Here is a 19,015-nt window from a genome sequence, read left to right on the forward strand (position 1 = left end):
GCCTGAGTCTGGGAACCAAACAGGGTTGCCTTAACTTACCACCTGCCTCCATCTTGGTGTATCTTAATGGCTCTGTGGATTGTGAGTCTTCAGAGTGACCACATAGGAAATGCCAGAGAGTATTCATGAAGGGTAACGACTGCTTCTTTTGGATATTTATTGAATTACTGCAACAATAATATAGAAAATCCCACAGATTTCAAATATTCTCTGCCATAATATGTGACAAGCGAATTCATCGAAGTGGTAACAAGGGGGTTGCTTCACGTATTTTAATGAAAAAATATGTTTGTATTAATTATATACCCCCTTTCAATATTTAATGAATAGCTTCAGTGAGTAATCACCAATAGTTCACAGAAAACCAATCATAGCTGGAGAATTCCTCCAGCAGTTTTTCTGTGTGTATAACTATAAATATAGAAAATAAGTAATTAGCACTGGAATTATTCATTGAATTGCTCCATAAATAATATGTTTGCATCACCTCCTGGGGATATAGTTTTACAACAGCAATTTTTATTTAGCAGAAAAATAATCCATCCTAATGCTTTAAAGGAGCCAAGGTTGTTTATATACAGTTTTTTCTAGAACAGTATTACATAGATGTCTAAATATGCATTACAGACTCTCCACTGATGGTGATAAACATGGGCAGTGGACACAGACCTGCATTGACAGGATATATCATATCACTATAGAGTATACTCTGTGCCTTTGGGGGCATGGGCATCAATACATGTTATGATGTTTGAGAATATAGGGACAAAGGATTATTAAGGTCAAAGTTCTTACAGTGGTGAACTGAGATGACTACACAAATGAGAAGAAATGTATTTGTTTTGATCTTTTCAAATCTTACTTTTAAGATATTTGCCATAGGTTTTACCATTTGGAAAAATCCCCATATTAAATACATAAAATTATAGAGTTGTTAGTTTTACACCTGTATACCTTATTCATTTGTGTACCACTGTGAGAGTAGTGAGCCCTTTTACCTCACTTACCCAAACTCAGGTTTGGGTGCTAAATACACATTTCAGTGTATTTGAATCACCAAATACAGATCAAATACAGATCTGAAGCTTTATAACAGAGACCTGTGCAAAATTCCCAAATAAGTGGAAGGAACAAACTCTGATAATTTAGGTGTGTAGGCTGAAGGACAAAAAGCCAGGACTAATGGAAGCTCTGTTCTTGCCTCATACTGTGAGTGGCTCTCTTCCTCCCTCTCTGCCAGTGCTTCCTTGCTCTGTTTGGAATGGAAGCTGTGATCCTCAGAGTCAACTATTTCTACATTACCAGACCTGTGTTTACATGAGGCTTTTTGGTACTTGGGCTTTGAGGTGCAACAGTGAACTAGCAAAGATTAACGTGGCATAGAATACAGTATTCAGTATGCTGAATTGACTCTGTTTTTTTCCACACAGTTTGACATGAAATGTAAATTTATGGGGTACAAATCATTAGACTGAATCCAAGTTGCTACAGAGTTGTCTTGTCAGGTCACTTTCTGTGGACATGATTATTGAAGCAGCTCAGCTCTGCATTTTCCTATGTCTGTATCCTTTTGTGTGAGAGAATGTAAGCAATAATAGCTGGGTGTTACTGCTGAGGAAGGATTTATCCTGGCTTGAGCTGAAACACGCCTGTTGCTGTTGGGGTGCAGAGAGGTGTGATGCAGATGCTGCAGCTCAGAATGTGGAGTTGTCTGCTCTCAGAGCTTTGGTCCTTGGAAATAATGTTAATTAGACCAGTACAGATTCAACATGTTCACAGTCAGTCATGTCAGTGACTAAGTTTTTAGGAAATGCTGCTGCTGTAATTTTTTAATTAAATGTTTCCTGAATTTTTCAAATTATTTTGCTTTCCTGTGTAATCAGGGATGTTACTAAGTAATATTCAAGAAACTGAAGCACTGCATTTAAGTCTCTGATGGCTTCAATTTTTCAGAATTGAGGTAAAAGCCGTTACTAGGATGAGAGTGGTGATGTGTTGAACTGTTTTTTCCCTTAGATCCAGTCAGCTCTACAGCTGAACATTTCCCAGATCGATGTTGATGAGTGCAGGAGTGCCAACTGCAGTGAGGGCTGTACAAACCACCTCAGTGTGAGCGACATCCCCACGGTGATGGATACCGGGAGCGTGTCCTTTGTGTCCCTCACCACCTCCACCCACGGGATCTGCACCTGCTCCGCCCGTGAGCAGCTGCACCAGCCCTGCTCCTCCTACCCTCGCAGCCCCTGCCTCAATGGGGGCATTTGTACTGACACTTTGAATGGCTACAGGTGAGGAAACTTGCACTGCACATTATTTCTCCCTTCTATTTTTAAAGGCTCGAGTGGTGCTTACAAGGTACTGGTGTGAAATAACCATAAATGTACTTCTGACTGAAGGAGAAACAAAAAACCCCACAAGTGCACTGGGATGTAAACCTAATGGCAACAGGGGCTTTCCTAATGACCCCAATGGGGCTGTGGTCCCAAAAAGAGCATGAGTAAGAAAACCCTGGGGAACACACAGTGGTATAATTAACACGTGTCATTTTTTAAGAGCACCTAATTCACTATGAAGGCATGTGTGCCCTATTTTTTTTCTCTTTTCCAGGAGAGTGAGGGTGAATATCAGTGGTAGCAGCAGGGATGTAGGAGTGAAATGTAGTTCAAACAGTGGGTAATAAGGAGCCTAAAAAGCATTAGATAGTAAACTTGCTTTGTTATAGCATCACCTGGCATGCAGCAGTATTCTCTTAGTGAAATTAATTCCAGCTAGGAATTAACCTCCCTGAGGTTAATTTACTCTGTAATAAATAGATGTTTGGTGTTCTGTGTTACTTATTTAGGGAAAAAGTTCATTGTTCTCAAAAACTTGGCCTCAAAAATACTTTTTTTTTTGAGGGAGTTACTATAGGGAATAAAAATACTTTGTACTCTTAGAGTATTTTAATAATTGCCAAGCGCCCCTGAGAATCTGCTAAAATCTTTGTTTCACTGATTTTTTTAACTGTGATTTAGTTCTGCATTTGCTGCATATAAAACCAAAATATAAGCTGAACATTGGGGAATTTTGACTATTTCTTTTGTTTATGGTCTTTCAGATGTCTTTGTCCTGCTTCCTTTCATGGACCAGACTGCCAGCAGACTAAGCACAGTTTCCATGGAAATGGTTATGCATGGTTTCGTCCCATCAGACCTTGTTTTGAAAGCTCACTGTCTCTAGAGTTTATTACTGTGGTTCCAGATGGACTTTTACTATATAGTGGCCCTTTATCAAATCCAGAACCTGGGAGTACAGAAAACTTCATTGCAATAGGTACTTCTGCAAAAGTGTGTGGAAAAATCAAATGTCTTTTGGGAATGGATTGCTTGTGACCAGTGTAATAATTGGACTATGAATTCTGTATTTCCATTTAATGAGGTAACTTATTTTCTGGTTTGAAAATATTTTGAAGTATTTCTGAACAAGTCTTTCTCCTTTGATGTCTATTTTTGTAGCCCGCACCTCTGGCTTTAGGTTCATCACAGAGTTGTAGAAATGAAGGGGAAAGCAAAACAGACAGATTGATCTATATAAAAAAATAATCTGCCTGGAAAAACTGTAGTGCTATAAAGGAATTTAGGTGCTTTGAAGATAGGTATTACATGAGTAGTGCAGTCATAGTCGCATGTCATTCTTGTTTGGTAAGAGGAGAAATCCACTTAAACTGTCTTCAGTCTTGGGGCAATTTTGCACACTTTTTTGAACAGGTAGTGATGTGATGGATGAATCCAGCCCCATGTGCCACTGTGGGAAGATTCATACACAAGCAGAACTCAGTGCTTTATGTTGACACACATTTGAAAGGTTACTGGTGTTTATTTTTTGTGAATTAACATACAAGATGCACAGTATGGTTGGCATTTTATATTTTCCTGATTAATTGAATGGTAATATGGTTGGATAGTTAATCACGTACCTCTTTTTTTTGCCTTGCTTTGCAGTTTCTTGTAAATTTGAGTAGAAGATGGGAGGGAAGAAACCTGCATGTACTAATTGTTTTAGAGCGTCATAAAATTGCAGGTTGCTTCTCAGGAATTAGTTTCAGTGTTTTGACAGAGAAGTGGAATAATCTAAAGTATATAAGTAAATAATATACTGAATGAGTACTTCTGCTTAATAGAAGACACAGAGTGTAACTCTAGTTATTTCTGTAGTGAACCCCCTGTATGTGACTAGCAATAACCATTAAATCAGTACAGTCACTAACTGCTGAGATATCCAAAAGTGAAAGATTCAAGTAGCTGAATTTAATTTCTTGTTCATGTTGTATTAGAACTCTCTAGTGGCATTCCTGTGCTGAAGATGAGCCATGGCTCGGGTTTTGTGGTGCTGCAGTTTCCAAGTCATCTGAACGTAGCAGACAAGAAGTGGCATCGACTGGAAGTCAGAACCAATGGTCAGGTCAGTTATTGGATTTTTTTTTTCCATATCTGGATATTAATATTTCCCATAGCATTTTTTTGTGCAGAGACAGGACAGTAGAAAGAAAAGACTGGGTAATTATATATATTGTCCTAACAGTTCTTGTAGATTTGATGAGTAATAGAAACTTTGGGAAGGCCTCATTGTTAATTCTAAATCCACGGATGTTGTAATCCATATTCTGGAATCAGAGGAATCTCTTTGCCTTTTTTAAGCTCTGCAGCAGCACATGTAGAATGTGGACACTAGAATCCATTACTTATGCACAAAAAGCAGATAATTATTTACTTGCAAATGCAGTTACAGATCTTGTGTAAGTGGTTAAAATACTCAGAAGCATAAATAAAGTGCAGAGCTAAGTAGCTCTTTTTGCTAAATGGTTCCATTTTGGCTCTCCTGGTTATTGAAAGATGGAAAACAGAACAGGGAAAAACACAACCCTTTTTGCTTGATGGTATGCAAGAAGTAAAAGATCAAAATTTGATATAACATGTTTATTGAATTGTGCAGCAACTGTTGCCTGAGTAGTGCTGTGTTCTGGCACAGGATGTTTGGTTCACTCTGGATCGGTGCATTGCAGCCGCGGTGTCGGAGATAGAAGGGGTTGGCAGGTGGTTGTCCACTGAAGATCGCACAAATTGTGAAGTCTTTGGGTCTGTTCCACGGAGAGCAAGGTACATTCCTGGAGATTCCCTGACAGGCAGTTGGTTCCAAGGCCTGTGAACATTTTATCTGGTAGATTGAAGCCAAGTTATTGATGACTGGGAGCATAAAAAGTATTTCCTCTTTTCTTGGACCTTCTAGGCCAAGCCTGGACCTTAAAGCACTAAACAAATTTTAAGGAACCAGTCTTCCCCTGAGTAGTGTTGCAGTACTGACAGCCCCAGACCACTGTGGCTGTTACTGGAGCTTTTGTGGGTCCTGTGTACCATCCTTCACCCAGAGAATTTCTCTCTGTTCATCAAGTCACTGTGAGCCTGCTCTTGAAAACCTCATGAATTTAGGCCAGTTGGCTTTGGAGTCCTGGGTCCAGTTTGTGCCCCACAGTGCAGGGTGGACAAGGAGCAACTGGGTACAGTCCAGAGAAGAGAAATGACTGTGATCAGCTCACCCTGAGAGTAAGAATCAAGAATGAAGGAATTGAGGTCAGCTAACAGAAAGAAGGGAAAACTGAGGAGAGATACGATAAGTCTCAGTGTCTATAAAAGAATGGTACAAAGAGGATTTAGACAATCTCTTCTGTACAGGGCCTAAAGTTACAGTGAGGAATATTCAGGTTATATTTTAGGGAAACCTTTGTACTAACAAAGATATTGGAGCTGTGACACATAGATAGTCCCAGCAAGCATTCTGATGAGCATTGGGATTAAGCCTTGTCCACAGCTGCATGGAGCTCTCCTCGTCATGAGAGGAGCACAAAAAAGGGGGAAAATATAAGGAAAAGTGAATACAAAAGAAATGAATTGATAACTCTGGGGAAAAAAAAGTATGAGGACTAAAATACATGGAGTTCTTTGGCTTGGAGAGATGATTGGGAGACAGTGCAGAGACTGGACATGTTTACCATGCCTTTTAGACCACATGGACCCAACTTTTAGGTTTCTGACCTTTGTCATACACAGAATAGTCTTTGTTGTAGTATTCCTACAGCATAGGATGACAGTGCACACACAGAACACTTGAAGGAGAATTTGGTGTCTAGAATATCACAGATATTTCTGACTTGAACACAAACATATCCAAAATGAAATAGTGTCCCACAATTAAACTTCCAGTAGGTTTCACTGTCACATTTAAAACAATGCCCTTTATTTTAAAGGGCCAACATCTGCTCAATGACTATTTCAGAGAGAGAAGATAAAGTAGTTGCATTCTATTGTTATGTTATAAAGTCTGTGTTATTTGGAAATGCAGTGTATTTATTTATCTGCCTGTGTTTGAAGGTAGATGCACACCTATTTTTATTATTTATATGATTTTTAAAGGTATTTGAATGCAAACCATGTTCTCCAACTGGGTGGTGTGAAAGAGTCGTTACCATATTCCTACCCACAATTGCTACACAAACATTTTTCTGGTTGTTTGCGCAATTTCATCTTGGATACTCAGGTAAGAGCAGAGTAACATTTGCTTTAGCAGAGGAGAAAACTTTGTTATTTAATTTTTGGGAGATTTATATTACACATGAAACTTCTGCTTCCATTAATGTATTCAATGCCCACATGCATCAGTGAAAGATAGAAGAAAATTCTGGGTTTTTCTGTGATAATTAGAATAACCACCTTGAAAAGTTATTTCTCAGTACAAGGAGATGTATTAATGAGCCAAGAACTGTGTGTTTGCTTATCCCCTGCTTCACGCAGCTGTTCTCCAAGCTTCTTTATGCATTCAGGGAACTTCTGAATGGCAGTTGTATAACAGTACATTTATGCCAGCTGTCTGCTTTGTTAGGAAGTATTAGGGGTTTTTTGCTTTCATAGTCAGTTGAGTTTATTCAAAGGCAGAATATGCTCTTGATAAAATCAGCTGAAGTCTGAATGTCAGAAAGCAAACTTAGTAACTTAAGCAATGCAGATGAGGAACAGACAGTGAAGTGGTGCATCTATTTCTGTTTAAAAATAAAATGTTTCTCGAATAATATTTTTGTGTCATGAATTTTCTCTTGAAGGTATATGACCTTCAGTCTCCTGCAGAGTCCCTGAACAGCTTCCCTGGGTGCACCCTGACGGATGGGAGCTGTGAGACCATGGGATCTTCTTCCTGTGGTATCCACGGGAGGTGCCTTGGAGACTGGGGCTCGTTTGCATGTCACTGTTTGCCAGGCTACCACGGTTATCGATGTGATAAAGGTGAACCCTGTTTATCTGTTTCATTATTGGTAGACTGCTAAATTTTACAGTACAGGAAACTTCAAATCTTTGCAGGTAATATTGCTGAGGTGATTTCTGATGTTTACATTATGTAAAGCCATGTTGCAGTGTAGTTGCTTCTGATTGTTAACAGTTTCTTTTCTAATTCCCTTTGAGAAATTGCTTTCTTGGTATGGGATCATTTCTTTAATCCTGAGGGTGTTTGTGCAATGACTGTATAATGACATGACTGCATGAGAAAAAAATTAAGAAAAAAAATTTATTACAGTTGTTTGATTTGCATCTGTCTACACTTCCAGAAATATCGAATAACCTAAAAAATATGAGTGTGCCAGTACCACTTTCTGTGCAGAATTAGAGCCATACAACTGGAACTAGAAATCACTGCTCTGCTGCCATCAGGAAGAGACTGCTGGCTTAAGGAGCTGTGCTTTGGGAATAGCAGGATCTGTAGCTCTCATGGAGCCAAGGTTTACAGCAGAAAGACAACTATAAAATAGCACATTGTGAAATTTGATCATGGTACTTAATACATGGTCTGCAGTCTCTTGTCTTGGTCAGAGGTGCTGCTTCCCTGCTGTCATCCCATGTGAGCACTGTAAGGAAGAGCATTAGCAGGATCAAGTTGGGTGGGAGAACACCTCTTTACAGAGTAAAATGAAGCGAGAGAGTGACTGGGGAAGCTGGCTCGGAAATAAATGCAGGGGTATGTCCCAAAAGACAAGCTGTCTCACAGATCCGTGCTGTGCATTGCAATTGTTTCCTTTTACTTTCAACTCTCCTTATGACATTAAGGGAAATAATGATACTTCCCTCTCCTCACGAGATGGTTTAAAGGTTTCTATCCCCTTCAGTGGCCAAGGAGTACATGTTTGAGGCAGGCAGCCACATCCGCTACCAGCTCCCTGTCAGTGTGTCTGCCCGCCGGACGCGGTTTGAGGCCCTGGTGCGCACCCGGCAGCCCGACAGCGTCATCGCCACCATGCTGTCCCGGGGCAAGGACGAGCACATCACCCTGCAGGTGAGGGGGCACCCCACACAGACACACTGTGACATCAGTGCCAGAGACAGCTCAGAGAAACACTCACTTAAGAGATGGAAAATGAACAAAAAACTTAGGCTGACCAAGACTTGGGAATTTGTTTGACAGATACATACGGGTCTGATGCTTTACTTGAGATATTGACCACTCAGCTGTGGTATCCTGTCAGATTTCAATGGCAGTTGCAGTGAAATACAGTTTCTATACAGTATAGGATGAATAGGGTGTGTACCTGGTGTCCTTTTGAACCATGTGGCCAATTCTGCATAGTTCAGACTCTGCGAAGCAAGGTGCCTGTGGCAGTTCTAATTTATGCAAGAGAGATCAATTACTCCAGGTGGCTTAGATATTACTGTGAGTATATTGCTACCATATTTAGGTTGCCTAGTTCAGTAGCACGTGAAGTATTTTTATATTATACTTAAATGTGCAGTGTAAACATACCCTAAATTTAAACAAATGCTTTAAGATTGAAGTTACAGGCCAATACAAAATGCCAGGCAATGACTTTTCTTTTTTTGCTATTTGTTAATTATCCACAAGGTTGTTCAGGGACTCTTAGTGGTCTCATACAATCTGGGTGATGGGGACTATTCTGTAAGCCTTCCCTCCTACCACGTTGATAATGGTGAATGGCATCACATCACACTGGAGAGAAACGAAAATGAATTTACTCTTCGCCTTTACGAAGGAGGTGGGAAGAGAGAGATTACTAAAGCAGCAGGAATATACAAAGAGATTGTCATTGACCCCAGTAGCTTGGTCCTTGGAAACACCTACCCATTCAATCAAAACAAGAGTTTTCAAGGTAGGAGTTCTTGATCTCATTGTTCATAATATGGATCTTTAAAAACGAAGGCATATTTCAGGAAACTTTCTTGTTTATGTAGAGCCCAAAGTACAGGGATGTCCTGCATGACACTTTGCCACAGGAACAGATAAGCTGTTCTGACCAGGAGAAGGTACAGCAGATAATTGTCAGCAAATGCACCTGGCTACTGGACTTGGAACAATGATGGTCACCTCTTGCTTTGGCTGCAGAGTGTTTGTACCTGGAGATCCAGAAGCTTCTCCTGGGTGGACTGTGGATGGCTCCCTGCCTTGGACAGACAGAGCTGGTTCAGTGCATGGTTCTGTCCAGTCTGTTTGGTAGCTCTTGTTCCTTCCCAAACACATCTGTTCCTGTGCTGAAAGGAATTTTTCCATTTTATATGTGAATTGCATAGCACCCACCAAATCCTGGTTTATTACCTCTGTATTACTGGATTTTATACTCAGTCAAAGCATTAACTAAAATTAGAAATGGTTTATTGAATTAGAGCTAAAAATCTGAATTTTTAGCAACTGAATGGATGAGGTCATGGTGTCTGTTAAAAGCAAATCAGTTCCAGCCTGGAAATTGAGTAGTTCCACAAAGGAGAAATATAAAGAATTGTGAGTCTGGGATATCCATGGCAGCTCTTTGCTCTGAGCTCAGCTGGAAGTTTGGCCTTTGCCTAAACCCACAGTGTAAGTAAAGCACAGCAGCACAGCTTTTATTGTCAAGGAAGACACATGGCTGCTGGTTAAATGCACCTGGTGTCTGTAGGTCACCTCTCTCCCATGCCCTTCACCTCTTTAACCATGTCCTAGTAAATCCATTCAGAACAACCTGGTCACGTTTTCACCAGGCAAAAGTACTTCAGTGAGTAATACAAAAGTGCCTGGAGAAAAATTAAATAGAGTAATAATTTACAATGTAAGTGTATCACAAATTATTTAGAAAAATATTGTTTTCTATTGCTTTACTAGAAGAATTCCAATAAATAAAGTTTATTATGTGAATTAGGGAGCATATTTTGAATTTTTTATTTATGGGAGTAATAGTGTTTGTTTTTAAGTAAATAAAGAAGTCAAATGGTTGCGTGAATATCATTTTAATTAGGACAATTAATGTTGCTGCTATGTAGCTGAAACTTTAAAGACTTCAAAGTCATAAAATGTACTTAATTTATCAAAGTATGTGTTTTCATACTGAGGCATCTCGTGCATACAAAGTTAATGTCACACATTTTCAGTACAAATTTTCTATCTCTGATTGAAGACTCCTTCCCCATTATTTGTGGTTTGCTCTTCACACTATAAAGTTAAGCTGTAAGCTACAATTTAAAATCAGCTAAACACATTTTTACTGGTGCATTGAAAAATAGAACAGGTTATCTACGTGTAACAGATTTTCCACAATATTTGGACTTTTTGATGGAAATCACAGTGGAGGGGTACATATTCCACTGACTTTAACTCAGGCAAATAGGGGCCCTGTCATGGTTTAACCCCATCCAGCCTCCAGCCCCTCAAAGCCTCTCGCTCACTTCCCTACCAGCAGAATCAGGGAGACAATCAGAAGGGTAAAAGCTGGAAGATCCCTGGGTTGAGATAAAGACAGTTTAATAGGGAAAGCAAAAGCCATGCATGCAAGCACAGCAAAACATGGAATGAATTCCCTGCTTCCCATGGACAGGCAGGTGTTCAGCACCTCCAGGAGAGCAGGGCCACATCCCGTGGAATGGTTACCTGGGGTGGCAAACACATTCACTCCAAACATCTCCCTTTCCTCCTTCTTCCCCTCACTGCATGCATCCTGTGCATGATGTGATATGGTCTGGAATATCCCGTGGGTCAGCTGGGGTCACCTGTCCTGGCTGTGTCCCTTCCAAGCCTCCTGTGCATCCCCACCTTCCTTCCCAGCATGGCCCTACAAAAGCCAGGAAAAGCCTTGGCTCTGTGTGAGCCCTGCTCAGCAAGAACAGAAACATCTCTATATTATCAATCCTGTGTTCAGCACAGATCCAAAACTCAGCCCCACACCAGCCCCTGGGAAGAGAAATAAGTCTGCCCCAGCCAAAACCAGCACAGGCCTGCAGCAGCACTTGATTCTCATGGAAAATGCTGGGAATTTTGATATAAAACTTTAGCAAATTCAGTCCAAAAATGAAGGACAAGGCTATGAAAGTTTAAGTGGATTCAGTCCTGGATTTAAACTTTGATAGCCTGTGTCCTTTGTTAAGCATAAACTGCCAAATCTTACAGCTGCTTCAAATGATCTTGCTGAATGGTTTTTAAAACTGTCTCTTTGTGCCTTGCTGCAGGATGTATGAAGGATGTCAGATTTAACAACTACAGAATCCCTCTGGACACTCATGGGAAGGAGATGGTGTCAGTATTGAGTGCCCAAGGCGTCAAAGAAGGCTGTTCTTCGGAGGCCTGTAGGAATAACCCTTGCAACCAGGAATTTATTTGTATTGATTTGTGGATGATGCATGAATGCAGGTAACTGGTGAAAATAGAAGCACAAAACCTTTCAGAATGAGGTGGGAAGGGGTGGATGTTGAAGTGTGCAGTTTGAAGGCTGCCCCTGGCAAACCTCATCAAATCCCTGGGACCACAGTGGCACACAAAGCTGGACACCTGCATCGGCAGCAGGTTGCTCTGTCCTTACAGGCACCACCCTCAGCTGATTTAAATCAGCCTGGCTCCAGGGATTCTGGAGCAAGTTCAGCTGCTTGTCTAATGGAAAACATTTAAAGAGAAGCAGCAAATCCAGAATGTTTATAAAGCCAGGAACCAGGACAGGAGGGTGTGTGAGCTGGAGTGGCACAGTTCCCTGGCTGTGCTGTAAAGCTTGTGTTGTGCAGTGTCAGTGCTTTCTCCTGTGAGGGTCTGACTCCTTACACAGCCCCAGGCTATTACCTCTGTTCCCTCCCAGGCTCCTCCAGCTGCCTGAGGAACACCACACCATTAAGCTCAGATTCTTGTGTGTATGGCTGGGGCTGGGGTCAGGACAACACTAATTCCTGTTGGTTGTGGTGTGCAAATGTACACTTTACTTACAAACACCTTAATGTTGCACACACTCCTGACTGCCACTGTGCACACAAATGGAGTTCTCTAACTCTGGAAACTCAAAGAACATAGCACAGCTTGTCCTGCCTAGCCAGAACTGCAGACCCCAACCCACCTGGTTTTGATAAGGATAATCTTGCAGAAGGTAGTGGAACTACCAGAGTTCTGAAAGCCCCAGACATATGGGTTTGAAGTTGTGGAGCATGGCTACCTCGGGAAAAGCTACAACCTGTAATGATTTCGCGTACCTTACTCCCAGTGGCTGCTTCAGAAACCGTGCAGAGCGTCACCAAAGTGTGTTTTAAAATCTTCAGTGCTTCCTGTCATGGCTGTTTCCTCCCAGTCTAATGGTCCCATTTTGCCTTGGTGTGAGCAGCTGCCCTGCAGGACACATGATCCTGGAGAACGCCTCAGGCCGGCAGTGCGTGTACACGGCGTGCGCCGAGCAGCCCTGCAACTATGGCACCTGCGTGTCGCTGTCCCCCACCGCCTTCCAGTGCCACTGCCCCGACGGCTACACCGGGCGCCGCTGTGAGATCACCCTGGCCATCTTCCACAAGGACACGGGCCTGAGCTTCACCTCCCTCTTCGCCATCTGCATCTGCTTCCTGGCACTCTTAGGTAGCTATGGCAACTATGTCTTGTATTACCTGTGGTGAGCACACGTGTCCACCTGTCCTGAGCAGTCATTGTCTCATGTCCTGCTGAAAACTCCTGGGAGAGACTCGACTCTGCCTTCATTCCTTTACTGTGGTCCCGTCACTGATTTCTCATCCCTCTGTGCATCCATTGCTAAGTGAATCAACATTTGTGAGCTGTGGAAGGTCTCTGCAGTTTTGTTTTCTTCACATTTTCACTTCATTGCTGAGGGACTGTTCAGATGCATAATTGGAAGCAAATGCAATTGAACAGCAAGAGCAGAAATTACTACCAGATAAGCATTGTTTAAAATACTTCAGAGCATGAAACAGATTTTTCATGGAGAATCTTCCTGCCTGACAGGAATACCCTGGTCAGGCAGGAGCAGACTTTGCATCTTGCTAGTTGTGTCCCAGCTCCTAAACAGCTGCTTTTGGCTTCCTCAGCCATTTTCAGGCTTAGGCATTGGATCTCAAAAAGAAGAGGAAAACCAGAAGGATCTTACTAGTGAGGAAGGATCACATCTTGGAATGTTTCTTGTTTATTCAAATGTCATGGAAGTTTGCCTGAGTAAAGACATGGGATTTTTCTCCTGGCTTTTAGTGTTAATGCAGTTTCATTCAGAAGTTGTTGTAAGAGTATGGAAATACCATCATTTTCCCCAACACTGCTAGATACTATGTTTGCTATGCAAATGTGAGCAGCAAAATTGTGGGAAGCTAAGTGGTATCACAGCTCTTGGAATCCCAGATAGCTGAGGTTGATAATAGCTCTTTATGTTAGAGGAGTGCAGGGCATGGACCTGTGTGTACCTCAGTTTCAGTCCCAAGGTCATTTAGATGCTGCTCCACAGAACTGCTTCCATGTAGATATTCTGTAAGAGATTCTAGTTTCCTTAATTCACTGCACCCGTAATTTATGGTATTCAATGCTTTGAGGTGTTACTCTGAGCTTTTATCAATTTTCATAGAGTTGGTAACACAGTGACACACAAGTTTCTATAGAATGTTCAGTATCTGATGTTGAAGCTTGTCAGTTGTGTAAAATGCACTTCAGCATTTAAGAAAATTGTTTAAATCAATGAATGCTAAGGCAAAATATGCCTGAATCTTGTTTTCTAGTAAAACATCTAAAAGTAATTTCCTGTTTTGTCGTGTGTCTTCTTGTGTTTCATTTTTGTATAATTGTGTCCATTACTGTCATCATCTTGTTACTTTTTTGTCCCCCTCTGTAATCCATTTTCTGTGACTAAGTTCAACTCCACCACAGGACAGAGACAGGTCAGAGACACCACTTGGTCTTTAACCAACTTTGAGTTGGGCTTTAAAGGGTGTTGCAAAATGCTCTTTAAAGGCTTTTTTTTCTGTGTTTGATGTTCACCACACTGGAAAGTGCAAACCCCAGACATTTTCTGAGAAGCCCAGAGTGCAGCCATGCTGGCCCTGCTGTGCACTGGGGTTTACTGGTGCCTGCATCACCTCTGCTCTGCTCCTCTGTTCCCACAGCTCTGCTCAGTGCCGGCCTCCTCTGGGCCCACTGGAAGACACGCAAGGGTGTGCGTGGAGGCACTTACCACGGCTCTGCTCATCCTGAGGATCTGGAGGACATCAGGGAAAACATCCTCAACTACAATGAAGAAGGGGGTGGGGAGCAAGATGAAGTAAGGATCACTATTACGTTACAATTAAGAGGGGACTGGTGGATCACCATGCTAAGAAAAATGTACTTTGTGCTTTGTCCTCAGCCTTTTTTCTGCTGATTCAGCCCTGCAGTTGGCAGATTAATTATTTGGAAGGGTCTGTACACAAGGCTGCGTATTTCCTAAGCAGAGATAAGTGCTTACCCATTTTTAATTTGTCTTACAGCCAGTGATCCTGAGTGCATGTTGAAAGGAGCCTGTAGGATGAGTTTAGCAGTAGGGAGCTAACAGCTGCTGGGTTTGGTTTTGGGGTTCAGGAGACACTGAGGTTCTCAGGGCTGATTTCTGCTGGAGCTCCAAGGGGTTGGAAGAGCCTGGTGTGACTGTTTCTCATGGCCAGGCTTTTCCAGAGACTGTTCCCAACAGCAGATGTTCACACCCCACGTGTTGGGAAGGGGAGGTGCTGAATTGGCTCCTCTGAAGGCCTGGGGCATGTGGTGGTTGTGGAAGAACCTTTCTGCATTTTTGTGTTTTGGAGATAAATACACCCGTGAACACAAGCTGTTTGTAGAGTAGAGCAGATTATACCCAAAGCAGGTGTTACTAACATTCCTGCTGGCTGGTCTAAGGTTTTCATGTGTCAGTGGAAGGCAGAGCTTTGAAGGAAAACTGTGGATATTATAAACAAGTACTCTTAATAGATTATTTACTGATCTATAGATGCTTTCTATGTTTATAAAAGGCAAGAAACTTCATTGCCAACTGTTCATTTAATGGATTCAAGGGGTGGTATGACTCTGCAGAGGTAATAATAGTCATGGTGCCAGTGTGATGGGCCAAAAAAAGCCAGTGATTTAAAAATATTCTTACTTGCAGAGTATCCTTGTTTTCTTGGTGATTTAGTGGGAACGTAATAAACACAGACATTTCCCATGTGATAACATAGGCAGCTATAAATCCTGTTTTCCTTAATCAGATTAACTTCCTCTGCAATATTTTGCAATTTTACACCCAGAAGGTCTCTTTGAGGAAATCTACAGTTACTGTATGACATGTTTAATTACTTTTGGAGAGCTCTTAAAATACACTCCTTATTTTAAGCAGTGGAATCAAATTAGTGACTTGATGATCTCCATCTGAGGCTGTTACTCTGCCTGAAGAAACAGTGCTTGGAGTGAAGTCTCTCTGGGTTCTTTGCAGTCTTCCTAAATTATTCAGATTTTACAGTTGCTGGAATTGCAGCTGAAACTTTTTAAGCTAAAACCTAGTTGTTTGTCTTGATTTAAAAAAAACAAACAAACAAGCCAGTCCCCAAAATACCTAGAATTACACCACTTAGTTGTGTTCTAATGTTACGTCAACAAAAGGATCATGAGGCCACTTGGATAAGAGAGTTTCATTTTTGTAATATTAGTGTATGGTAGGGATATGGGGAAAAGAGGTTGTCATATGAAGGAGTTTCTGCATCTGAAATAAATAAAACCTTCCCCCAGAGAAATTAGGAGCTCATAAAAATTGCAGGTCAGTGCAACTCAACTGACCAGCAGATGTTGTTAAAAGCCAGCTCTGGACCCAGAAGCAGGGGTTGGGTTGGGTTTGTAGATGGCCAACCAAGAAGGGTTTATTATCAGAAGAAATGTGTCATTTTAATGAACAATTAGTAGCAATGAAGGATAATTTTAATATCACCCAGTTCAGTGAAGGGATGATCCTCAAGTTTGTATTGGAACAAGCTCCCATTTAACTTGAGTACTATGAGAAGTTGCTTCATGTCATGGATTCTCCTGGTATCCATGTTCACAGTGGGGCTGGACTGGAGCTTGCATTAATTTAGATGTGCCTAAGGCAGGGATCTGGGCTGTAGGTCTTGGTGTTCATCACCAACACTCCTCAGTCGCTGGAGGAATGGGAATAAGCAGCTCCTGTTCCAACCCCCCATCCTGCCACTTAGGCAGCCTCTTGATTGCAGGATGGGGAATTTAAATCGTTCTCTGCCTCCAGGGGAAATTCAGCAAAACTCACTGAGATTACCTCGGTTAATCTCTTACAACATGGTTATGCACAATGCCATGTGCTGGAGAACTAAAAGAAATCTTTTGGGAAGTGCTGATTCTACACCTCTGTCACTGATGGCTTCTGTTCCCATGAACAGTATTAGCAATACAAATAATTACTTGTTTGCTGTAATGACCTCTGTCTCCTACCACCTGTCAGCATTCTTCTTTGGCCTGTAAACCAGTCCAGGGACACAGCCTTTGGGTTGTAGGGAGGTGAAGGATGCTGGGGGACAGGACTTCTTCACTGCAGGTGGCACAAAGATTCTGATCAGTGAATGCCATTAACTGTTGGCATTGGCAGCTTCGTGCTGGAGTTTGTGGCACAATTCCCAGACAGCATTTACTGTGGCTGAGCTGGGAGGGAATTAGTGACTTCTTTGGGAGTAGGTAGTTTTACTTGGCTTTTAAAATTGTGCCACTGCCATGTAACATAATTAGCCATTATTCCAGAGACTGGTAAAATTCTATCAGAAATCACGGTAGATTTTTCAACTACTGCTGCAGAAAGATTTCTTTAACGTGCTGTTTGTGAATACCCTTTCTTACCTCTTCTGCCGTGCTCGTGGTATCAGTGTCCAGTGATGATAAGACACTCAGATCTAAATTTCAGAACAAAGATTAGGGGCATTTCTGTCATGTTTATTTAGCTTTTGGTATGAAATCAGACTTGATTCTGACCCTGACCTCAGCAGTACAGACTGCACAGGTGCTCCTCACAGCCTTTCTCAGGTGCATTGCAGGTGGCAGAGTTGGCAGAGCACCCAACCCTTCAGGTGTTCGCAGCAGACGGACTGACTCGGGATCATTCCTTCTTTATTTCCACCAGAACACGAACTTTTGGGACCTACAGAGAGTCTTAATTCCATGTGCCCGATTTCTCTCTGCAGGACGCCTACAACATGGCAGCGCTGCAGGTGTCTATCCAAGCCAGCCCAGCCTATTCCCTCCACAAGAAGGAGCTCCCAGGGCAGCGGCAGGGCGCCGTGAGGGCCGTGTCGCGGCGGGCCCAGCCCGGGGCGGCAGCGGGGCCCGCGGAGCTCGGGCGGGTCCTGTCGGCGCTGCTGAGGGAGGCCGAGCGCCGAGCCCCGGCCGCGCCGCAGGACTCGCTGCGCGTCTTCCGCACCGAGGGCGCCGGCTCCAGCGCCGGCAGCCTCAGCTCCCTCAGCTCCCTCAGCTCCCTCAGCTCCGCGGGGCTGGGCGACGGCAGCGCCTGCGAGGACATCCACGAGTGGGGACCCAAGTTCGGGAAACTGAGGGAGCTGTACTCGCACAGAGAAGCAGGAGACCTGTAGCTCCCCAAGGCTGCTGTTTTCAGTTCTGGAAGCACAGGTGAGGCAGAGTTTTTTGTACCGCCGCTCTATAATACCCCCATCCGGTCTTTTTCACTTGCTACAACAGGGATTCAGATTCCCACTGAGGCACACTTGGCAGCTAGTTGAAAACTAAGTAGGAGTTAATCCTTGGGACATCCTGGACGTTTGCATCTTGGGATATATACTAACTGGGAAGAACAAAACCCGGGGTATTCAGCCATTTGCATACAGTGGTTAAGAAGTACAGGTATTTTGTCACTGAAGTAATGCAGGACTCTGAGGGATCCAGTGCACACGGCCTGAGGTGTGCTGGAGCCGAGGGAAGCGTGCTGGGTGTGCTGTTTCTGGTGCTTTAATAGTTATTTCAAGAAAAAACCACCTTGTCTTTTTCTCATGTAAATCAAGTCCATGGTGTTATTACTTCCCTCTTGTTTCCCACGCTGGGCCCACTGACAGCCCTGCTCACTGAACACAGTGCAGGTGCCACTGCAGGGCTACAGGTAAAGGAATGAAGCAGATGGATGAACTGGAACTTCAGTTTTACTGTGATGAAATCCCTTTATGCTCTTGTACAAGGGCAGAAACTGGATTTAGGCACAACACATGAAGCCAGCTGCTTACAACTTTCTACTTTTCCTAAGGAAAAGGCCAGGTTTTCTGGCTACATGCCTCAAAGGGGGCTGGTCAGGAATTTGAGTAGCCAACACCACAGTTCACCATAATCTCTCATTCCTAATGAGCTGCTAAACTGAGCCTAAACCAGCCTGAACTGTATTATTTGCATCTACAATTGTGTCCCTCATGTTTTGTTAAATCTCCTTTGACAGAAATATTGCAGGACTCACCTGGGGACAGAGAAACATGGAAAAACTAACAGCAGTAGCAGGGGGTGGAATATTATGCTCTAAATTAATCAGTCCCTTTTTCAGACCATTTAATGTCCGGCTACAGTGCTGGATTTTTCTTAAACTTGACAATATTTGGAAGAGAGAAGGTGCCACTAAATTAATTTTGATTTATTTTTTAAATTGAGACCATTTGTACAGATAAATGGAGTACAGTGTAGCAAACCCAAAATCTTTTAAGCTGTGTAAATTATATCCATTATAATA

General features: G+C 42.5%; 1 protein-coding gene across 1 annotated transcript in view; it reads left to right on the plus strand.

Annotated features, from left to right (window-relative positions):
• Positions 1-17,882, plus strand: part of LOC309577748 (neural-cadherin-like) — a gene marked incomplete at both ends in the record, with an annotated part of 59,372 nt that extends 41,490 nt beyond the window's left edge. Inside the window, 12 exons of the mRNA XM_082289967.1 lie at positions 2,017-2,288; positions 3,098-3,312; positions 4,313-4,440; positions 5,008-5,135; positions 6,447-6,570; positions 7,130-7,310; positions 8,186-8,352; positions 8,917-9,181; positions 11,502-11,682; positions 12,632-12,876; positions 14,400-14,554; positions 17,478-17,882. Of these exons, the coding sequence (XP_082146093.1) occupies positions 2,017-2,288; positions 3,098-3,312; positions 4,313-4,440; positions 5,008-5,135; positions 6,447-6,570; positions 7,130-7,310; positions 8,186-8,352; positions 8,917-9,181; positions 11,502-11,682; positions 12,632-12,876; positions 14,400-14,554; positions 17,478-17,882 (2,466 nt within the window). The remainder of the gene's footprint in view (positions 1-2,016; positions 2,289-3,097; positions 3,313-4,312; positions 4,441-5,007; positions 5,136-6,446; positions 6,571-7,129; positions 7,311-8,185; positions 8,353-8,916; positions 9,182-11,501; positions 11,683-12,631; positions 12,877-14,399; positions 14,555-17,477) is intronic.
• Between the last annotated feature and the right edge of the window lie 1,133 nt (positions 17,883-19,015).

Source organism: Coloeus monedula (genome assembly GCF_965178545.1).
Source record: "Coloeus monedula genome assembly, chromosome: 13".
NCBI classification, from domain to species: Eukaryota; Metazoa; Chordata; class Aves; order Passeriformes; family Corvidae; genus Coloeus; species Coloeus monedula.